The sequence below is a fragment of the Thamnophis sirtalis genome, unplaced genomic scaffold, assembly GCF_051295495.1.
Source record: "Thamnophis sirtalis isolate CommonGarterSnake01/CBP01778 unplaced genomic scaffold, rThaSir2_p1.2 scaffold_9, whole genome shotgun sequence".
Taxonomy (NCBI): Eukaryota; Metazoa; Chordata; class Lepidosauria; order Squamata; family Natricidae; genus Thamnophis; species Thamnophis sirtalis.
Genome location: NW_028261389.1, coordinates 52,793,159 through 52,817,430, shown reverse-complemented (window position 1 = coordinate 52,817,430; position 24,272 = coordinate 52,793,159). Strand labels below are relative to the sequence as shown.

Genomic DNA, 24,272 nt, shown 5'->3' with positions numbered 1-24,272 from the left:
CAGTAAAGGTTTTTTATAAGGACTAATGCAAGGATTATTATCCTCACCATTTGAACTAAGTAAAGGTCAAGAAAACTTGGATCTGAAGTGAGAAAATTGGGAAAGTTTAAGTATTCGATGCTGCGGTCTGTTTTGAGGAAAAAGCTCTAGTTCTGAGAGGTCTCAAACCATATATCTAGATCTTAGAAGAGTCTTGATTTTTCTTATGAATTAAGTATCTTCTTCCAATATCTATAAGCATATACCACATCAAAAAATCTTGTATTTATAGATTTCACATGATTAATATTGTATATATTAATGTAGCGGGCAGGTATTGTTTTCCTCATTCACATCCTTAAGCACACATCTATTTAATTATTTAACAGTATTCATAATGATGACACAATCATCTTCCTTCTTGTACCACCTTATGCATTTTAAAGTATACAATAGAAAGCACCTTTTCAGTCACTAATTCATCAGTTTATTGGTGAAGTCACATGCACAATTATTAGGAAATAAACTGAATGTCAACTCGCAAAGCATCCCTGACCTTCTCTCAAGTTGTCATAGGCAAAGGGGATGGGGAAGCTCATGATTTAATGAGGGCATCGGTCGGAAGGAACTCTGCTACTGTAATGAATTCAAAACTGCTTATTTTCAGGTAGACGAGTATTTTTTGCTTTGCAAGGCAATCTTTATTTGCTTTGGATCCGTTACTACACTTCCCTTGTTCCAGTTGATGCTGTTTTTGATAGGAGCCGAGGTGGCGCAGTGGTTAGGATGCAGTACTGCAGGCCACTTCAGCTGACTGTTATCTGCAGTTCAGTGGTTCTAATCTCACCGGCTCAAGTTTGACTCAGCCTTCCATCCTTCCGAGGTGGGTGAAATGAGGACCCAGACTGTAGGGGCGATATGCTGACTCTGTAAACCGCTTAGAGAGGGCTGAAAGCCCTATGAAGCGGTATATAAGTCTAACTGCTATTGCTATTGCTATAATTATTATGGGCAGAAATTCCTAAAGTATTAGGAATGTGATAATAAAAATAAACAATCCTGTCACTATTATTAAGTAATAATCGACCTTATTGTCATTGAAACTGTACAGGGCGGGGCATAACCTTTTCCTAGGGGGTCACAGCAAGATCGACAGCAGTTTACAACTTCCGCGACACCTCATTTTAAAGCCCATAAAAAACTGAATTGAATGAGCTATTAAATGTTAAATTTGTTTCGGTTGAAACTTTGAGAATGAATTTGGAAACTGTGTTGAAAAATCTGGAAAATCGAACGGAACTGTTTGAAGATTTGTTGTGTTCTTATCCACCTCGTTTGAATGCTGTTCGAAGGGCTAATGGTGGTCATACTGACTATTAAATCGTGTCAATAAACTCAGTTTTTGATGGGCTTTCGAATGGTGTATGAATTATTTGTGTTGTTATTACAAGTGTTGCTGTGACCCCCTAGGAAAAGGTTATGCCCCGCCCTGTAGTGCTGCAATCCACAGCATATGTGAAAAACTGCAGAAATAATGGCAGTTTGCTTTCTACAGAAATACATGGTTTTATAAATTAACTAAAAATCTATTTTATTGCCAAGCATGTGTTTAAAATTAAGGATAGCAACAGTGGTGATTCACAAATGATTGTTCATTCAAATTAAACCTTATTTATTAATCAGTTTACTGAATATATTGATATACATTTTATATAGGGACAAGGAGAAAAGAAATTGAAATTAACAAATTAATCTCTAGAAACATAGTTTACATATTTCCCATGTTCATTGCATATAAAATGCTTATTTAATAAATATAAAACATGCATATTTACAAGGAAGCAAAAGCCAATGGATGTAGGACTATTACTTCCTATAAATGACCCATACATTAAGACTACATTAATCAGTGTTTTTATTTTGAATGGATACTTTGTGAATTTGGCCCTCTTTAATAAGTTTGGGACTACAATTTCTAATGGGCATGTATTTTCCTTCATCTGGAAAACACTAACAAGATTGCTTAGGTCAACTCACAGGAACAATGTTCTGCAGAATCAAATGATTTGTTTGAACTCAGAAAGTAATCACAATTCTTCCTGGGGGCGTGGCCTGTTGCCGAGGAGGGCTCAACCGAGCTCCTCTCAGGGATCTGGTCTGTATATCTAAATAAGATCATAGATATCACCCCTTTTTGGCTAAGAAAGGGGCAGGGAGTAGCTCTGTATGCTAGGGTCTATTCGTAACCCACAGCCTTTTCTTTTTTTTTGGCTGTGGACAGAGATTAGATCCAGCGGGAGCGGAGCTTTTATCTCCAGCCAGTTCTTCTCAGCTGCCTTTTTTGGCAGCCCCAGACAGGCTAGCCCCCCCCAGGACAAAGCAAAGTTTTTTTCAAGCTAGGTTAATACGGGCGGGTCCCACTCCTGTGAGATTTATGCTTTTATTACAATCTTAAATACCAGCACCATTCGTCTTAGAGACTTCTTTGTCTAAATGGACTTCAAAATGGCGATTTCCCCCCGTTGGTGATTGATAGCGGATGTACTTAGCCGGTTTTACCTTCCTGCAGACCGCTCCTTAACAAAATAAACTCTTTTTCTTTGGAAACAGAGGGGAGCAAAGCGCTGCTTATCTGTTTATTTATTATGGCACCCAGATCAAAGAAGCGTCTTGTTACAAATGTGCCTAAAGAATCTAAAGAATTTATATTGGAACCACAGCCTTTGTCTCCTATGCCCTCTACTGGAGAATTTTTAACACAGGAATATTTCTTTAAAATGTTTAATGATTTTAAAAAAGAAATTAAGGAATTTGTATTGGAACTATATGATGATTTAAAGTCTAAAATTAACCAAATGAAGGCGAATACGTTCGCAGCCGTGTCTGCCCTGTCAGATTATTCTGCTGAAATAGAGAATAAATTGGAAAGCTTGGAGAAGGCTAATTTTAATTTGACTACTAATATTCAAATATTACAACAAAAAATTAGAGACACTGAAGAACAGCTCATGATGATAAATTTTAATAGGAAGGCATTTGCAATAAGAGTTAGAGGATTCCGTGAAAAGGAGCAAGAGAATCTGAAACAGACCTTTGCTGAAGCCTTCAGCCATGCGGTGGGAAGCCCGGGACTTAACTTTGATTGGCAGATTCGGAAAATCTATCGCCAGAACTCATTGGTAGCGGAACAGCGACAGCTCCCGAGGGACATAATTATATATTTCTCCACAAAAGAATCCAGAAATGCGATTGTGCAAAAGTTTCATAATAACAGTCTCCGAGTTGATGACCAGGACCTGATTGTCTTCAAAGATATTCCTTTCCAGATGTTGAGAGCAAGAAGGGACTACGCCTTTTTAACTAAAGAGCTTAGGAGTCAACAGATTCGATACAGATGGGAGGCCCCTGCCGGCATTACGGTCACATTTGAGAATCAAAGATTTCGTCTTAACTCTGTTTCGGAGGCCCGAGATTTCTATCGTAGGACTTTGAAGGCGGGACTTCCTGACTCACTTGGAAGAGAGGAGAGACAAGCGGAAGGAGAAGGCAAGCGGCAGGCCGCGTGGCTGCAAGATGGAGGGGGTAGCCTTTCCTCCCTCGGAGAAGCAGAAAAACGGAGATCGAGAATTTAGACATTTTAAAATATTTGCCAAAGTTATGGACCGAATGGGGGTTTGCGACCTCTCTCCGGTAGAAAAAGCGGATTAATTCTTATTAGAAGGGAAAGTTGGGTGAAATTACTTTGAGCTAGATCTTAAACTAATGTCAGCATAAATTTGATAGTGGTAAACATCAGACAAGCAAGGGATGAGGGTAAAATATATGCGGAATGATTTACGTTGTTTAAAGCTTATTAGAAGAGGAAAAGCCGGTTGGGATTATCTTAAGATAGATGTAAAATGAATGCGGAATGAATTATGTTGTTTAAATTTTGTTAGAAGGGACTATTTTAAAACAGAAGGTTAACTGATTTTTGTTGAAAGTATTATTTGAATGTGGAATGATCCATGCTATTTAATTCTTATTAGAAGGGAAAGTTGGTTGAAATTACTTTGAGCTAGATCTTAAACAAATGTCTGCATAAATTTGATAGTGGTAAATATCAGACAAGCAAGGGATGAGGGTAAAATGCATGTGGAATGATTTACGTTATTTAAATCCTATTAGAAGAGAAAGTCGGTTGGGATTATCTTAAGATAGAAACTGATTTTTGTGTAAAGTAATACTTGATCTACGCTGCTTAAACTTTACTAAGAAGGGGAAGCTTGGTTAGATTATTTTGAATTATTGTTTGAAAAGGAGGTTAAGAAAGATTATTTACGCTGTTTAAATTTTATTAGAAGGGAAAGTTTGATTATTCTTCTGTAAAGTAATATTTGAATATGTGGCATGAACCACGTTGCTTAAATTTTATCGGAAGGGATCAATTTTGGTTAGACTGTATATTGATGCCTACACAAATTTGTATAAATGCTTACCTGAATATAAGGTTTAGGAAAAGGAACGGGAGAGTCTACAGAAGGTTGGGGTAAATAACAAAGAAGTAAGAGACGAGAATAAAATATAGATAGAATGACTTACACTATTTAAGCATAGATAAAGATAAAGATGGCTGAGATCAACACAAAGAGTGGTTTCTTTTTTTTTCTTTATTTTCTTTTCTCTTTTCTTTTCTTTCTTTGTTTTCTTGTTTTTCTTTCTTTTGACATATTACTTTTATTTTTAATCCATATGTATACAAGATATTTTAGACAGAAGGTAGTGCCAGGTGTGGGCCCTGGGAAGTCGGGAGGATTAGGGATGGGGATTTGTGGGGGGGGGTGGGGGGGCGTTAAAATAGTCTCAATAAGAACAAGAATGTATTTATATACGGTGGTTTTTTTTCTTTTTTCTTTTCTCTCTTTTTTCTTTCTTTATTTATATATATATATATATATTCCTGGGAAGCAATAGAGCACAGGTTCGAATCCCAGTAAGGATATGGCTAGCTGATGAGAGCTAAATAGCTTGAAATAGATCTATACTAGTCTTCCTTTATTTATTTATCAGCACAAATAAATATATATATATATATATATATATATATATATATATATATATATATATATATATATATATATATATATATATATATATATATATATATATATATATATATATATATATATATATATATATATATAACCATAATAAACCAAGGAAATATATATATATATATATATATATATATTTCCTTGGTTTATTTTACTTTTATCAGATTAAACAACACTCGAATAAAGGCATACACCAAGGAGGGAGATAGAGGGAAAGAAGAGGGAGGAGTAAGGAAGGAGTAAGGGGAATGTAAGGAGGGCGTGTGGGGAGTAAGGGGAGAAGGAAGGTTTGAGGGGAAAGGGAAGTAGGAGGGGAGTGTTAGAGGGAGAAAGGAAAGTTGGAGGAGGTAGATGGGGTGTATGGAGGATGGAAGTGTTAGGTGGGGTTGTGAATGATGAGTTGTGTTCCTTTTTATTTTGTTTGTTTTATTTCTTTTTTTTTTCTTTTTTTATAGTAAATACCCTGTATATAAGTGATTGCAAATGGAATGTGAAAATGAATAAAATATATTTAAAAAAAAAAAGAAAAGAAAGAAAGTAATCACAATTAGTTTCACAATTTAAGATGCTTGGAAACAATTGGAATATTTTAATTTTCTTAAGATACTAGAAATGCATTAGGACCAAGGTTGACATTCAGATTTTTTCCTTACCTGTTCTGTGGGCGTGGCTTGGTGGTGGGGCCTTGTGACTGAGTGGGTGTGGCCAACTCAATGTCACTCATGCCCATGCAATCACAGGACCGCCCCTGAAGCCACACCCACAGAACCCGATAGGAAAAAATTTGCGTATGAGGACGAGAAGGGCTCAGAGTGAATGCTGTGGCAAAGAGAAGCCGAACTTTTCTCTCTCCATTCACTGTTGCTCCCTTTATGGTCCCCCCTGGCCCCCTCCGTCCTGGGGACTACCTTAAAGGGACAGGCTGCAGCAGCTCCACTGTGAATGGAGGGAGAAACGTTCAGATTCTCTCTGCTGCATTTAATGTTTAATTTTGTGGCAGAGAGAATCCGAATGTTTCTCCCTCCATTCACAGCATTAGCTTCTGCCATTCGGATTGGGTGGGCAGGTTGAGCGGCTGGAAGGGCTGAGCAAGCGGCCAAAAGAGGTGACGGGTGACCATGGGTGGGGCCAACCAGGAGTCGTTTTTACCAGTTCAGCGAACTGATTCAAATCATCCCTACCAGTTCACCCAATCCGGTCTCATCCGGTCAAATTGATCTAGGAGTATTCATTTCAAAAGACCTAAGCCCCAGAGCTCACTGTAACAACATTGCCAAAAAGGCATTCAGAGTTGTCAACCTTATTTTACGTAGTTTTCTCTTTGGTAACGCTATGTTGCTAACTAGGGCATACAAAACTTTTGCCAGACCTATACTTGAATTTTGTTCACAGTCTGGAACCCACACTGCATTTTGGACATGAAAACATTAGAGAGGGCCCTGTACGGTGAAACGGGGCCAGGCGTCCACCACATGAAGGTGTGCAGCACACACGCACATGTGTGCAGTGCATGCATGCGTACTTACCGCCTGTGATGCTCCGCAGTGCTTCTGCGATGCTCCAGCTCGAGTGTCATGCAGACACCTTGTGCTCCATGTACGTGCGCGGAAGCCCCAAAACCTCGAATACTGGTAAGGAGTGCAGGCAGGCGGGCAGGCCCTCCGGAGCACCGTACTGGAACGGTACGTGGTGATCCCGGCAGGCACCGGTGTGCCCATACCGGGGCATACCAGTTGTAACCCACCACTGTTCCAGAGGTATTTTACAAGAAGAGTACTCAACTCCTCTGCTCGTAAGAAAATTCCGCATACCACCAGGCTTGAAATTTTAACCTTGAACTACGCCGTCTACATTCCGACCTGAGCTTAGTGCACAAGATAATCTGCCATAATGTCCTACCTGTTAATGACTACTTTTATTTCAACTGCAATAACATAAGGGCTACTGATAGATACAAACTAAATGTAATCCATTCTAATCTTAATTGCAGGAAAAACCATTACAGCAATAGAGAGTAATAAATGTGTGGAACACCCTACCAGATCCTGTTGTTAGTTCCTCTAACCTCCATACCTTTTACCTTAAGCTGTCTACCGTGGACCTTAACGCATTTCATAAGAAGTCCCTAAGGGGGGGGTTGCATAAGTGCACCAGAGTGCCTATCATCCCTGTCCTACTGTCCCCATTTATATGTACTCTTTTTATGTATTTATGGCTATGTTTTACTTATTTATATCCATTTATTTGTGCCATTTTTTTTCATGTGTTTTCATATGTTTCCTTGTACTTGTTGACAAATAAATAAATAAAAATAAATGAATGAACAAATTTCACCCCTGATTAGGACTCATATTTTTTCCTGCTTCTTAATAGTATTGGTACTAACAGTGAAAAAGTAGCAATTTTTGTAAAGAAATTAAATTCATTTACTGAGAATAGGAAAATCTGCACTGTGTTCTTTAATAACATATTAGTGACAGAATCATCCTAATAAATAGCATTTTCTTCCTCACTGAAATAAAATTTGTGGGTCAGAATTTTTGAAAAAAATTGCTCTTTCAGAAGAAATATTAAATGCAGTGTTACTCGGTTATATGAAAATCTACAGTTGCATTCCTATAGCAAATCAACTAGTTTTGTACATTCTAATGAACTGGAACTTGCTCTAAGCATTTTAGGCTGTGGTAACAAAACATACATACAAGGCTGCGGAATAGGAGCAAAGAAATTATGAAAAGAAGCAAGGCTTTACCATTTTTAGATACATAGGCTACTTAAGAAACACAAGGTAAATGTTTAAAGTACGTTTTATGAAGTCACTAAGAGAGATTGAAGAATAGCCATGTGTCTATTATAAAAGTAACCATTAATTTTTAGGACAGAATATTCTTTTTTTAAAAAAGTTTTTTATTTTTGTTACATAATAAAAATTCTTTTGTGAACAATGTTGTCCGAATTCCCCCTTTAACATTCCCCCCCAAAACAGAATTCATTTTACACTATATTTCCATTATTTCCAATTTTAGCCGTATTACCTATTTCTAATTTTTTTTCTTTTTCTTCCTTTTGTGTGTCTTGTATCTTTTCTTCTGTATCTTTCCTCTCACTTTTCAATATATTTTTTGAATATCTCTCCCCCAAGTTTCTCTTTCCCATCTCCCTTTATTTTTCTCTTTATTTTTGCTAATTTCTTTTTTGGATGTCATTTCCCTTTTTTTCTCTCTGCTCTCTTTATGCCTTTACCCCATTGAGTGTTATTTTCCATTTCTACCTTGTTAATTCCTTGTTCATTTACATTGCATATCTGTTCCCTGTCTCCACTTTCAATGATTTTTCTGGTTCCTTTTCCACCTCTTTATTACTTTTAATGTTGCTTGGGCAGAATATTCCTCAAGGTTGTATTTTGTTTTGAACAAATACGCTACAAGCACAGTTTTTGGACCTTATAAGATCTGCAGTGGTATAACCAGATAAGTGCAATAGAAAGTAACTTATTTACCATTGGAAAATGCAGAATGCTTGCAGTTTGTTATAAAGATTTACACACATTCATACTCTTCCACTCTTATTATAATGCTTTGCTTTTCTACCCAATAGATGTCTAGTCAGTAGGTGTTTCAGTTTAAACTGGATCTCGGATCAACCTTCGGATTCCTCTTTTTCCCACAGCCCCTTTTGGCTTAGCAAAACTTTGTTTGTGTGCATGTTGTTTGGGATGGACTTCTTCATAGAGAAATTCAGCAGTTAGTTCATCTCCATCATCTATTTCAATCTGTCATGAAAGGAAGAGATAAGTAATTTTGAAAAAGGCTCCATCCAGCATGTGTGCATATATATGTATTCTTCGGAAAAGACCCAAATACAACAAGACCAGCATACCTACACCTGTGAAAATCTATGAAATCTATGAACACACACACACACACACTATTAAAGATATAAATCTTGAACTGACCATTTTATAGATTTTAAAAATCTTATAAAATCTGTCACCTAATACTGTGTTTCCCTGAAAATAAGTCCCTTTGATGGACTTTGTCTCGGAGTTCTGAATTGCAGTGAGGAGTTAATTGGAACTAATTAACATTGTCATTAACCTCAATCTTCTTTTAAAAAAGAAAAATTTCCAGCGGCTTCCCAAAATGGTGCCACTCTGGGTTCCTGAGCCTCGGCTGCACACTGATCTACTGGGGGAGCGCAAAGACTCAGGGAAGATGGAGCAAAGAACGGCAATTCCCGAGGGAGCCACCGGGTGGAGGAGGATATTTGTGGGGCCATCTGCTATCCATCGACGGCGGGAGTCGCCAAAGCTGAAGCAGCGGAGACTGAGCTCCGGAGTTGCGCCTGGCCCAAGGAGCCAGGGCTGTGACAGTCCTAACAAACTAGCCTGATCCTGATGGATGAGGGAACTGGATCAGCAGCCCCACTATGATACGAAGCTGCAGTGATGACCCGACTGCCTCCAGGAACATTAAGTCATCCTCAATGTGTAACAGCCTTTGGGTGGAGGACAATAACGCCCCTGGAGTTCATTGAGCCATGTTGGAGCCTAGCCCAGCCTACGTTCCACTTTCAAGGGCAAGGGAACATGGTGGTTCAAAGTGGGACCGTGGCTTTCCCCCTCGAATCTGATCCATCGGTGCAGCAGCACAGCAGGGTGCAGTGGCTTATCCTGGACCCCTGGGGCACTCATTGGAGAGGAACAATGAGAACAACCGAGGCCCACCCGTCCACGTCCACTAGCATTCCCCCGGACTGCGTCCACTTAGCATTCCTCCCCAGACTGCTGCCAGTCAGCCAAATCTCTCCGGAATGGGCCTTCTACCCAGGCCAGGGGTGGATTCAATCCCAGTGGATTCTGGCTCTGGCCCAACCACCAGTTTCATTGACTGCAGCGGCATCGCCCACAGCTGCCCAAATACCATTCCTGGCTACTTTGATGGCATGCCGTGGAAACTAGCTTACTTTCTTTTCTAATTTTTTTGAAACTAACACAAACAAAACCATCTTCCAGTTACAAACTGTGTCAATTGGTTACAAAACTTTTGTGCTTCCTCACCATAGTCTTCACTTACAATTTATATAGAATCTCATATTATCAAACTGATATATATGTATACAATTATTATCATTGTTAAACAGTTATTTGACTATAACTATTACTACTTCCTTTTATGTGAGATATTCTAAATTTGGAATAAATTTATATTATGGCATTTCATTACATCATCCTAAAACCATCCAGTAGTAGTACATCTTTATATTATATTCTGTATAATATTGTTTATGTTTGGTTACAAAACTTTTGTGCATCCTTGTTAGTCCTCACAATTTATATAAAATCTCATATTATCAATCTAGTATATATGTATACATTATTATCATTGTTAATCATTTGACTATAACTATTATTACTTGTTTTTGTGTGTAATATTCTAAATTTAAATTAATTTAAATTAATTTTTATTATAGCATTTCATTACATCATCCTGTATCCATCCAATAGTAGTGCAATCTTTTATCTCTAGCCATTTGTAGTATTTGTGTTCTAATTGCTTTCTTAGTAGACTTTATATGGATTTCTCTTGGCAACTTCTCACTGCATATCTTGTAAAGACTCGAAACCCTTTGTCTGTTCCTTTCATCAACTTCCCTTTGGTTATCACCGATGCTTCTGCCAGAATTTCTATCATTACTTCTGCCAAATTTTCTCCCTTTTCTTCTTCTATATTCTGGAATCTGAGGTAAAATTCTGATCTGTCGATCTCTCATTCCAATATTCCACTCTTGTTTTTTTTCAACCACGCTCAATCTGCTGTCAATATCTCCAATTTTCTTATCTCTTTGTTCATCTTTTTCTTCAATTTTTTGAAATCTATCCTCATATTTCATCATCGTTTGATGGATATTCACAATTTTTTCATCGGTTCTTTCCTGTTCTTTGTTCAATATTCTCTGTTCTCTTTTCAATGTTCTCTGTTCTTATATTTTTTGAATTTCTTGCATAATCATTTGCAATGTCATTTCCTTTTCTTTTTCATGCTGCAACATCATCTCTATTGATATTTTCTCCAGATAGTAAACACTGCCACTTTATAGAGTTCAAGGCTTTTTTATTAAGTTCCAAACAAGTTCACTGCAATTTTCTTTCTTTCAACTCCAAGCTTTCTTTTCACTCCAGTCCAGCTACTGATAAGTTCCCTGGAGGAGCTCCTGTATAAACAATCCGTGCTCATCCTCCTATCATTTTCAATAAACAAGCTCAGAGTCCTTGAAATGTAACACCAGCTCTTACTTTGCACAAGATTATCACATGCTCAAAGAAAGAAAAGAAAAAAGTTTCCAAGCCTCCAAGTGACAGTGTTACTTCTTTTCCTCTACTTTTACTTCCCTCTTTATATTCTTAAGGGAAACTTAATGGAAAAAAGAATTTTTTAAAAAAGAAAATGCAATTGAGCGTTGAAAAAAGAAAGAGAGTCTTAAACAAGAAATATTAAAAAAGAAAAAGAAAAGAAAAAACCAGTCCAGTTTAAAAAATAAGTGTTTGTAAAAATTCCAGCAATAAAAGGATTAAAGAAAAATAACACACTAAGTTTGACTCAGGCTTAATCTCGCCACTTGACCTCTGTCTTCAATTGTAACTTTACTTTTGATCTTTTAGAGTGTTCTCTTCTTTAATAATAAAAATTATCTCACCAATTCGACACACTTTGTCTCCAGCTTCCATTCTGGAGCTGTCCCAACTTTCAGCAGCTTTAATGGCTGCTTCTCTGTCGCTGGAAAAAGGGCTTCTCCTGGATCTACCAGAGATTTTGCGATGTCCCTGGGATCAGCAGGATGTGCCCTTCTCTATCACTGTCTCTATGGGACAGTTTAGGTCCAAAAGGACTGTCCAGCGGCAGAGATATCAAAGGCGATCTTGGAGCTTCAAGATTGTACGTCATACCATCATGACATCAGCCTCATCTGTCTAAACTAGCTTACTTTCTAAAATATCTGGCCCACATAGATTGTTATGGAGCTCAATACCGATCAGATCAGGAGATGATCTCGGCCATTGCAGACAATATGAGGGAGGGGAAGCAGCAGGCTAGATTGCCCAACTCCATGATGAAGGAGCACCAGATTTAGAAGATGTGGATGAGTTTGTGCAGTCACTCAAAGCCCAGTTTGAGGACACAGTCAACCAAGAGGAAGCTGAAGTGGAAATCAAGCAATTGAAGCAGCGCAGCCAGCCCCCCAAGGAATTTGTGTGGGAGTTTAGAAGAGTAGCTGGCAAACTACAGGACTGGGGTGAACGACACTTCATCCATTATTTCAAAGAGGCCTGATCCAGGGATCAGGACCTTAGGCAAGCATGTGCCTTCAGGGGAATACCAAACCGGATCCAAGACTGGTATCCAAGGCGGTGATTATGGACTTAGAGATTCACCCCCACCAAAGATCCATGTCAGAAAAGGTCCCCAAACAACTATTGGGATGTCAAGTTGCCACTAAGCAGGCAGTGGAGACAAGATTGGTAGCCACACCCAATATAAAGTGCTTCAGATGTGACCACCTGGGATACCAAGCTTCTGAATACCTCACACTGGCTCAGGTCCCTCAGGCACGTATGTGGGGAAAACACCTATCCTCTCCCCCTCATGAATGACATGCTCAACTACCTGGCAAAGATAAAGGTGTTTACAAGCTAGACCTCAGAGAAGCCTACTACCGTGTGTTGATCAAGGAGGGTGATGAATGGAAAACAGCATTCAATTGCCCATTAGGCAGCTTCCAGTTTAAAGTCATGTCGTTTGGACAACAGGGAGCCCCTGCAGTGTTCATCCAACTCATTAACAAGATGCTACATGAGCACCTATGGAAAGAAGTTTTAGTGTATTTGGCCGATATTTTTATCTTTAGCAAAACTGGAGAAACATGTCAAACTAGTATGGCAAGTTTTAAGCTCTACGCTAAGCTGTCAAAATGCAAGTTCCAAAAGACCTCTCTAGAGTACCTGGGCTACTGAGTGTCAAAAGAAGGGGTTGAAATCGACCGAGGAAAAGTTAAGGCAGTATTGGCTTGGCAGCCTCCTCGTTCCCACAAGCAACTTCAAAGCTTCTTAGGCTTTGCAAATTTTTACCAACAGTTCATTCCCATGTTCACTGAGATAGCTGATTATGGAGCTATTAAAGATGAAGGGAATTGGCCCAAAGCCCCGGCTCAATCAACACTTAAACTGGACCCTTGACTGTCAACAGGCATTTGAAAAGTTAAAGGGACCATTTAAAGGGACCAATCCTATGACACCCTGACTCCGAATGGCCATTTGCAATGCAGGGCAATGCCAGTGATGTCACAGTCATTGCAGTGCTTGTACAAGAAATTCCTCAGGGCCAACTGCAATCTTGCACCTACATATCCAAAAAATCCATAGCCACAGAATGGTGATGGGCCATATGGGAGAAAGAGATCAGATGGGCTCTCTTGGTGACACTTTTTAGAAATCAGCAGCATGCCCTTTGAGATCTGGACAGACCACAAGAACCTAGAGCCATGATGGCAAACTTATGGCACAAGTGCCAGAGGTGGCACACAGGTTCCCTCTGTGGGCACACACACCATTGCCAGTTGCTCTTCTAGTTTCTAGTGCACACATCCCCCCCCCAAATGGCCTGAAGTCTGCCTGAAAAATGGCCCCCAAAACATCCCAGAAATAGCTCAAAAAATGGCCTGAAAACAGCTGGAAAAACTGCCTGGAAAACAGCTGGAAAAACTGCCTAAAAATGGCCAACAAAAGGGCATGTGCGCATCAGCCATCTGGTCTTCGGGTTTCTGGCACACACATGCACATGCATTTGTCTTGGGCACTTGGTGCCAAAAAGGTTTGCCATCACTGACCTAGAGACATTAAAGACTCCGAGGAAGTTGTCCCCTTAAGTCCTCTGGGTGCAATACTTCAAGCGGTTCAACTTTGTGCTAAAACGCATTGCTGGAGGAAAAAACAAGCTAGATCAAGAAAATCCCAGTTCAACAGCCAACGGGAGGAAACAGTACATGCAGTCAAGTGACTACTAGAAGCCATGCCTGGAATCGAGACGACCCAAATGGGGACCTGATGACCGCAGCCCTTAAAGTCTGCATTCTCCACTGACCAAAGGATTAAGGGCAACCAAGGCAGATGTGTTAGCTTGGAAGGGATCTAAACTATATGTCCCAGTCAGCCTAAGGCTATAGGTACTACAGTGCAATCATGAGTTCTGGTTGGCTGGTCACTTTGGGTTTTTGAAAACCCTTTACTTAGCAAGGAGACAATTTTGTTGGCCAAAAATGAAAGCAGACATGGAGGACTATTTTAAAAAAGCTGCTCCACTTGTGCAACCATGAAAACAAGACCAGAAAAAAAACCCTGGTTTACTTCAATCGGTAGCTGACCCCAACCAACCATGGGAGATTGCCATGGATTTTATAGCTGAACTCCTGAGAGCAGAGGGAACACCGTCATTTGGGCAGTGATATATCTATTCCCTAAGCAAGCTCATTTCATTGCTTGCTCCAGATTACCCTTGGCTAAAAAACTGGTGAGAATGTTCATCAAGCATATCTATAGACTGCATGGAGTGCCTTGCCGAGTCATTTCCAACCGGGGAGTCCAATTCACAGCAAAGTTCTGGAAGGGAGTTCCTACAATCCATTGGCTCCTCTCAAGGACTGAGCTCGGCTTTTTATCCGAGCACGAACGGAGCCATGGAACGAGTGAACACAATAGTGGAGCAGTACCTGAAATGCTATGTGGATTATCAACAAGACAACTGGTGCTGCTGTTCACGGAAGTAACGTACAACAATGTGGTCCACAGTAGCACCGGGCTAATCCCTTTCCAAATCACTAGCAGAATGGACTTTGTGCCCATGCCTGAGTTACCCAGACAGCTTCCATCCTCAATGACCCTAACTGAAAGGATAGACTCATTAAAACAATGATGGGAAAATACCAAACGAGCCCTCACCCAAGCTTCAGAGAAATACAAATGGCAGGCAGACAAACATCGATCTCTTCAAGCTCTCTTTAAAGTGGGAGACCGGGTCAATCTATCCACTAAGTATCTTAGGCTAAGATTGCCTACCAAGAAAGTAGGTCCAAAATTCCTAGGACCGTTCCCCATAGTGAAAATAATAAGTCCAGTAACTGTACAGTTTAACTTTCCCTGCTTGTTAGGGAAAGTGCATCCGGTGTTTTATAGCAGCTTGCTGAAACTAGCACTTAGCTCACAGATAAGACCAAAATATTAACCAGCTCCCAGGCTAATTGTAGTACAAGAGGAAACACATTATGAAGTGAAGATAATATTGGACTCTAGAATGCACAGGTTATTCATTGGAAGGGGTACCCTTTGTCTGAGGCCACTTGGGTGAAAAGCTGGGATGTGAAAGCAGATAGATTGGTGAAGCAGTTTCACAAAAAAATTCTCTGATAAGCCAAAGGGCCCCCCTGGGGGGAAGAGGTGGTTAGAGAGTTTAGACCCTTGTATCTAACCCTGTCACTTAACTCCCTGTCACGTCAAATAATGTCTAGTTCAACTGATACCCAAAAGCTAACATGTATAGATCAGGTTATTGAATGAGCCACTAGCAGAAACTTGGGAGGATATGTAGGCTGGATTAGGAATTTGGGGGGGGGGGGGAGGCTATGGTTATGGTAGTGGGAAACTTCTTTCAGAAAGCTGTATGAACTTAATATAATTAGGCATGTACCTATCTGTCAAACTCTGACCAACATCGATGACTAAAAACTACTCCAGTGAGACTTACTTATCTGACTTATATTGGGTGGGCAACTCATAGTCTCCAATCTTTTTCTATATTAGAGGACCCTCACCTCCACATTTTCAAAATGTATTAATAAATCACAGACCATCATTGCTATTTCTGATTTGTTTGTTGTGAGAAAAACAAAATTACATGAACATGGATGACATCAGGGACAATATTTTATATGCTTAAAAGTTTTTCCCCCCTGAATCTCTTACCCTAATGTATTACATCAGATAATGGAACAAAAATTGAGAATGGTATTATCAAATATAGCATTGTTGAATTATCCTACTATTGTCTGAATTGTTTAATAATTTGATACCATATACTGAAAATGTTATCTCACAGTGACGTGAATGTAGCAGCTTAATATTCCTGGGCAAATGTTTGTGGCACATGGCAGTAACCATTTTTATTCTCTTCAAAAGTCATTTGGATTCAGTAATAAATCTACTGAATATTGTTTCAAATTGTTCCTCTTTTTGTGAAAAAGAAATATCATCTGCAGAGATCTTTATCTCAGGGGTCTGTCAAGAAGTAGAGTGTCTGGAATTGCGGTCTTACCTTTCTAATGATTTGTATCCCTAGCTGTCTTTCAGCAATTTCTAGGAGAGGATTCTTGCAGCTAGAATAAAGCATCCTTTCTTGTATACTGCACATATAACCAGGCATAGAGTAGATAAAAACTGCAAAGTATTTCAAGTAGTGATTTGTTATTCCATTTTTAAAAATTAAGCTTGTAAATCTCTATCATAAGATTAGGAAATGCTAAGTAGCCAAACTCAAAACAGGTAGCAGACACCATCTTTTTCAAGGTCTTTCTCTTCTTTTCTTTTCTTTTTTCTTTCTCATCTTGTAATGAATGACTCTGGGTGGCTTCCAGCATTAAAATATTAAAATCCTAACAAATAAATATCTTAGAATTGAAATCCCAAAAGATAAAATATAATTAAAAGATGGGGATGAGTATATCAATATTTTGAGGCCTGCAATTTGACTGGAGCTAAATGTAGATAGGGCAAAATGAAACCTGTATAGAAGCAAAATATATCCAGGTAGCCTGCGGCAGTGCAACTTGTGGAATCCAGGCAGGTTCAGGACTCCAACAAGTGACAGGACCGTGCCTGCTTTTGAGAGGGGCTGGGGATCAGCAGTGAAAGGGAGAGGCCGACCCAGGACTTCTCCATTTGGTAGACAAGGGCTCTGGCACCCAAGGCCATGCAGGAGGCGAGCATGGGCAGCACAGAGCTCTCAGGTATGGCACCAAAGGAGCATGTTGTAGCGTCTGTAAGTACGAATGATCTCTGTGATGCTCCAAATTACATAACTTTGGGACCCAGACATAAGTACTTTTGGCGGGAATGTTGTAATTCAAGGATTCATAATTCAAGTTTACCTGTACAGAATTTTGGGCTGGAAGCTCAAAAGATATTTCACAGCAGGAGTAGACATGCACATCAATCTTGCTGGCACCTTCTGAAGAAACTTTACCTTGGGTCTGCTTAGTAGCTATGTGCTTCTGTTGTAGTACTTCTGAGTTAAGGAACGGGATCATGTGGCTATCATGCAGGCCAGGGAAAGACATAGCTTCTTATTCTTTTTCCTAAGCCAGGAGTGGGGAATGATGGCCCTTTTTTGACTTGTGGACTTAAATTCCCAGAATTCTTGGGACTTCAATTCTGGAGTTGAAGTCTACAAGTCATAAAGGGACCATGGTTCTCCACCTCTGTCCAAAGCAGTAAGGTGTAGCATAGTGCAGGTTGCTGTTATCAGAAAACACATCTGTTACACTGGTGCAAATTACTGGCTCAAAGACCTAGCCAAAAAACTTCTAATCACTTAGTTGTCCATCTACCATATTTTTTGGAGTATAAGACATTCTGGAGTATACGACCCACCTTAGATTTTGAGAAGGAAAACAAGAAAAAAAATCTGCTTCTGCCTACCAGCATCCATCAGTATGTATCTGGCTAGTGATCTTGCAGCAAACAGCAAGGTCAGCTTCAGCACATTATCGCAGCCTGATTCAGCACGAGCAGCTGATTGACAGGTGGATCGGCCTTCCGGAATACCCCCAATCAGCTGTTTCAGAATGTTCCAGGGATTGCCACAGACCATTGCCGTCTCTGTACCTTGCGTTTTCAACCTCCAAACGTTCTGTTTCAGATCTATTCAAGGCTGTGGGGATCGCCACAGCACATCGTTGCTGATCACTGCCTCCGCACATTGCATTTTCGGCCTCTACGCATCACATTTTCGGCCTATGCACACCCCATTTTTTGCCTCTGTGCGTCACGTTTTCGGGCAGTTTCAGTTGGTGGAGATCGCCACACATCCCGATCCCCACTGCCTGGAACTGCCCAAATAAGTAACACACAGAGCCCAAAAATGGGGTGTGTGGAGGCCGAAAATGTGATGTGTGGAAGTGGCAATTGGCGGCTATGTGCTGTGGCAATCTCCACAGCCTGGAACGGGTCTAAAATGGAACATTCAGAGGCTGAAAATGTGATGCATGGAGGCCAAAAACGCGAGGCACAGAGGCCAAAAGCGCGAGACATGGAGGCAGCGATGGCCTGTGGCAATCCCTGCAGCCAGGAACAGATCTAAACCGCGATGTGCGGAGGCTGAAAATGGCCAGCAGGTGTGCGGGGCTACATTTGGTGTATAAGATGGACCCAAATTTTCACCTTCTTTTTTTTGGGGGGGGGGGGAGTGCATCTTATACTCTGAAAAATAAGGTACATGATAGCCTGAAAGTATTACTTACCTATGAATTCTAAGTAGTCTCCTTCATGTGAATGCTTGTAGAGGAAGAAATGTTATCGTGCAGAATTCTTAGGAATTCGTCTTGGCAAGTCCTTTAATTCAGTTGGAAGTATACTGGCCAGGACAATAATTTCATTCTTCATATCAATTTGCTGTGAACATATATAATACTAATGATTATAAAAAAAGTATACAATATATCAGGAGTGTTCAACCTTGGAAATGTTGCCTGGGAATTCTGGGAGTTGAAGTCTACAAGTTTTAAAGCTGCTAATGTTGAATACCCCTACAATATATTCTTGTTGAATGAAATTTAAAATAATGAGGCATGGAATTCAAACTTTCACTCTGCTGACGAGGATCCAAGTAGAATGAAGCATGAACATTTTTTTTGTTGCTTTTTCCATCTTTATTGTGTTTTCCCTCATGTTTGGAAGATTCTCAGCCAACAGAAACAGATTTTGATGTCAAGCTTTGTGGATATTAACTTCTATAAAAATAAAAAACCCACTCTCTAATGAATCAAATACTCTTTTTGTACTGGATATAATACTTAATTCTAACTATTATTTTAATTTCAGAATAACAGATTTGGAAGGGATCTTAGAGGTCTTCTAGTCCTCTAGTCTGCTCTGGCAGGAGACCCTTTACCATTCCAGAGAAGTAACTGTCCAGTCTTTCCTTAAAAGTCTCTAGTGATGAACCACCACAATTTCTGACCCATTCCACTGGTTAATTTTTCTTACTGTTAGGAAATTTCTCCTTAATTCTAAATTGCTTCTCACCGTGATAATTTCTATCCATTGTTTTTTGTCTTGCCTTTTGGTGCTTTGGAAAACATGTTGACCCCTATTTTTTGTGCAGCCCCTCAAATATTGGAGCACTGCTATGATTTCACCTCTAGTCTTTATTTTCATTAGACTAGACTAGGGATGTCAAACTTGATTTCATTGAGGGGCACATGATGGTTGTCTTTGACTTCAGGGGGCCAGGGTAGGCATGGCCAACTTGACCTCACTCATGTCGGGGGTGCCTATGTTGGCCTGAGTGCACTGAAAGCAAAAATGGGCTCCCGAGCTCCATTTTTGGCCGCGACGGCTTCCTGTAATCCAGTGGTCCCCAACCCCCGGTCCGCGGACCGGTGCCGGGCCGTGGAGTACCTGGCACCGGGCCGTGCAGCGACCGGGGGCCATGATCGCTGCAGCGGCCGGGGGCCATGATCGCTGCAGCGGCCGGGGGCCATGATTGCTGCAGCGCAAAGGCTCCTGGGCCGTGCGCAAAAGCTCCTGGGCCGTGCGCAAAGGCTCCAGGGAAGTTTAATCAAAACAATCTGATATATAAACAATCAATGTGTCGTCGCGAACAACGCCCCCCACCCCTGCGCGCGCTCAGCGGGCCACGGTAAAATTATCAAAGGCTGACTGGTCCGCGGCGATAAAAAGGTTGGGGACCACTGATCTACTGCGAGTGAAAACAGAGCTCCATTTTTGCTGGCGGAGGCACTGTAGGCTTGTCCTTCGCTGGTTCCAGGTCGGCCCCATGGGCCAGATCTAAATACCCCTGGTGTTTGACACTCCTGGACTAGACATACCCAATTTCTACAACTGATCTTCATGTTTTAGCCTCTGGCCATCTTTGTTGGTCTATTATGTACTACTTCTAGAGCCTCAACATTTTTTTTATGATTAATACACACTTAAATAATAAGACGTTAAGCGGAATTGGTTTTCTTTCATTGGAGTACAATGTCTGTGTTCTGTATTGATCTTATAATTCAATATGCAATGCTGATAAATGTATTCTGTTTAAGGAATTAATTTATCTTACCAAATGTACATAATTAAGCTCTTTGCTTTTCAATTTTTTTAGTGCCTGAAGGGCATCCTGAGCTACTGGAAGTGCAACTTCTTGCAAAGTTTGATGTTTAGTATCAACACTGACTTCAGTTTGTACCTGGAACACAAAATTTAAAACAGATTAAAGAAAGGCAATTGCGTAATGCATATTTGTGCTTCATCCAAAGCATGAGAGAAGAAATTAGGATCCTCAATTATAGTCATAATTTTGAATGGTATGTTCTTTCTATCCGCTTTATGTTTGAAAGAATCCTCTTTTTAAAAAAAAAAAAAGTCACTAAACTGGATCGCAAAAGAAGAGGGGGGCTTGCTTCTATTCAAAGAACATTTGATCAGAAATAAATCTTATTTAATGAAAGGAAATACAAAGAGTTTAACAGTTAAGAAAAAATATTTCGGGCTGTAGGAAATTTGACATTTGCTTTAAATCTTCTAAAAAGAGTTTGGCTTCCATACCAAAATGCAATACCTCACTAATCTTGATTTGTTGAAGTTCTTCTTCAGCTGTTGTCAGAGGAGCAGGGGATGACTGAATCATCAAATATTTATGATAACCATTTAATGAAACATCATCCTGAAAAAAGAGAGCCATCAGTTTTGCATGACTGGTAATTTCCAGTTGCAATATTTTCTTCTGAAGCAGATCAGTTCAGAATCATATTGCTTTACAGTTAATTAAAGATGCAGTCCTACAGCCCTTACAACTATGTTTCCAGATCACCAAATTCAGAAATGCTCCAGTCTCAGAGGAGCAAGTATCTTACATTCTTTCTCGGAATACAAAAACAGTTTTACTAATGTTTAACATTTAAAAGGCAATGTGGCAAGGAAGGAAATAAGGAAAACTCAAATTGTCCTGAGATAAAACAAACCAAGAAACAAACAACAAAATACTCCCCAAACAAAAATATTTCAACCACTTTAAGTTTCCCTGCTCCTCCCCAAAATATCAAATTAACACATGAAAATACAACTGATTTCTACTTTATCACTTACAAATAAATGGCTATGTTAGCTTCTATAGAATGCATACCTTGTTTGTTCCAAATACTTCATCTTTAATATGTCCACCTCCAAATTCTTTCTTTAAAGTTGCCCGAGTAGCTGCATATAACATTTTTTGTCGAACCTGATTGGTCATAAAAGGGATAAATTTGGATTTTTAAAAATTGAATTAAATGAAAATTAAATGCTAAAACCACTTTTCATATAGATTTACAATTCTTCCATCCTTCTATTCTTACAGAATTGTTTACTTTTTAAAATTGTTATTTAAATTTTCCTTTTTATTATTACATTATTATTATATGATAAAGGTACAAAATTATTGCAAATTATGATAATAGGAAGACAGACATAATAGCAAAATGTTAACTTGAGCTAGGTGCAAACATGAACAACTAAATTACTGATTTATCAAAAAGTATAATTTATCATTTATAAAACAACATTATTGACGTTATATTACTCCCAACAAAGGTTTAAAACTTTGGGTACAATATCCACTACCTCCTAAATACATTATTCATTAAAATAGATAGGCAATGTGATTCAATACTCTTTAGCTACTGATCTTGCTGGAAATTATAATGCAAAATGTCTGGAACACAACAATCCCAGATGGAAAATTTCATATTCTCACACTTGAAACAAGTCTCTGCAATTCTATGGAAAATGGGAGGGAAGGGAGAGATGCAAGGGGGGTGTGGCCTTGTAGTGACTCTGACTGTGTCAACTGTTTACTGCTATCTTTTGGAACCGGGAAATTCGAACGGGGGCTTTATTCGGACTAGGCGAAGCGGGCGGCTGACTGTGTGTGCCGTGGCTGGAGCCTTTTCCGGATGCCTCCCCCCCCCCTCCATATTTAGCTCAGCTTTTACAGCGATGCTACTGCCTTCAACAGCGCTGCTCCGCTCACCAATGCTGTCCCCTTTACCAACGCTGTTACTGGTATTATTACTGCTCCTTCCAGCAACATAGCCCCCTGCCCCAGCATTGTTCCCTTTACCAACGCTGCCTTATTCTTCAACGCTGCCTTTTCTACCAACGCTGCCTTTTTTACCAACATTGGCTTCCTGCCACTCTGGACTTTGTCTGTCTGACTTCCCTCACCCATATATTTAGGGCCTGTGATCCTGTTTGTCTTAGCCCTGACTGTTACCATCATTATTATACTGGTTTTACCCCCAGAAGGAAACTTTGGACTGGGCTGCAGGTGGACAGCCGATGGCAGCAATCTGAACTCGCACTTTAAATTTTTAATCAACTGCGCAACTATTTTAGTTTCTTTCTTTTCTTTCATCTTTCTCTTCTCTCTTTGTATGGGATATGTATGAGATACGTATGAGATGAATGTCCCACTTTTTATTATTATATTGTTGTAAATTTTTGGGTTTTTAATTCTTACGTGGGGATTGTTTGGGGGAGTGCATGGGTATGTATGATTCGGAGGACCTGCCGGGAGATGCGGGGGCCATGGGGGTGGTTGAGGGGACCAGAGACACGGGAGAGGGTCGGGGTATTACGGTCGTAACAGGGAGGGGCAGATACGGCGGGGACTTTAGGGCAGGCCATTACCGGGGAAGGAGGGTTCGCTACATTACAGAGATCCCTCCTTCCGGCCCTATGAGTCCCACTCCGAGACCAGATGGCGCAAGTGATCAGGACCCTGGACTCAGGCTGTTGTCGCTAAATGCCAGGTCTGTGGTACATAAAGCTCCTCTCGTCCGGGACTTAATTTTAGACGAGAGGGCAGACCTGGCATGTATTACTGAAACCTGGCTGGGCCCAGAGGGAGGAGTCCCCCTGGTAGAACTGTGCCCAGAAGGATTTCAGGTGCTGCACCAGCCGAGAGCCCAGGGAAGGGGTGGGGGTGTGGCCGTCGTTATCCGGGAGTCGTTAGTTCCTCGTAGGGTCCCTGCTCCGGAGCTTGTCGGGTGTGAGTCTCTGCTGATAAAGTTGGACTTCAAGGGTCAAGTGGGTTTGCTGTTAACGTACCTGCCTCCCAACAGCGTTGCAGCAGCCCTCCCCTCGCTCCTCGAGTCGGTAGCCGAGCTGGCAATTGAGTTCCCTAGGTTGATGGTCCTGGGGGACTTTAATTTGCCGTCGCTCGGTGAAAACTCTGATGGGGCGCAGGAGTTCATGGCTTCCATGACAGCCATGGGCTTGACCCAAGTAATTCGGGGCCCAACCCATTCGGCGGGTCACATGCTCGACCTCGTATTCCTCTCGGAGCAGTGGATTTGTGACCTTGGTCTGAGGGGTAACGACATCATACCCCTGTCGTGGTCAGACCACTGCCTACTGAGGCTCGACTTCCGGAGACCAAACCCCCACTGTAGGGAGGAGGAACCGACCAGGTGGTTCCGCCCCAGGCGACTTATGGAACCGTTAAGGTTCCAGACGGAGCTTGGGGTCATTCCTGATACTTTCGCCCACAGTCCGGTAGAGACTCTGGTTGCTGCTTGGCACTCGGCAGCATCGGAGGCCCTCGACCGGATTGCGCCACTACGGCCCCTCCGAGGCGGCGGATCCCGGAGACCTCCTTGGTTCACCGAGGAACTCCGGGAGATGAAGCGCCGGAGGAGATGCCTAGAGCACCGATGGAGGTCCGATAAGTCCGAATCGAACCGAGCAATGGTAACCACCTGCACCAAGGAATACACCAGGGCACTTAGGGCAGCGAAAAGATCTCACATAGCCACCTTGGTTGCGTCCACTGAGTCCCGCCCAGCCGCCCTGTTTAGGATAACCCGCTCCCTATTAAATAAAAGGGAAGCGGG

General features: G+C 40.8%; 2 protein-coding genes across 7 annotated transcripts in view; one reads left to right on the top strand and one right to left on the bottom strand.

The window, feature by feature from the left end:
• IRAK4 (interleukin 1 receptor associated kinase 4) overlaps nucleotides 1–20,633 on the top strand; it is a 45,411-nt gene extending 24,778 nt beyond the window's left edge. For 2 of the 6 annotated variants that reach the window (XR_015697771.1, XM_087723560.1), the window contains one exon: nucleotides 647–1,050. The gene's annotated coding sequence lies outside the window, so the exon portion shown is untranslated. Of the gene's footprint in view, nucleotides 1–646; nucleotides 1,051–7,062; nucleotides 7,406–20,503 lie in introns of those variants that run through there. The other 4 variants (XM_087723562.1, XM_087723559.1, XR_015697770.1 and 1 more) reach the window with 3 other exon arrangements.
• The window catches only part of TWF1 (twinfilin actin binding protein 1), a 41,074-nt gene continuing 24,760 nt past the window's right edge, over nucleotides 7,959–24,272 (bottom strand). The window contains 6 exon segments of the mRNA XM_087723043.1: nucleotides 7,959–8,844; nucleotides 16,433–16,554; nucleotides 18,636–18,786; nucleotides 20,462–20,587; nucleotides 20,960–21,064; nucleotides 21,524–21,619. Coding sequence (XP_087579169.1) covers nucleotides 8,695–8,844; nucleotides 16,433–16,554; nucleotides 18,636–18,786; nucleotides 20,462–20,587; nucleotides 20,960–21,064; nucleotides 21,524–21,619 — 750 coding nt within the window. The 3' untranslated portion in view covers nucleotides 7,959–8,694.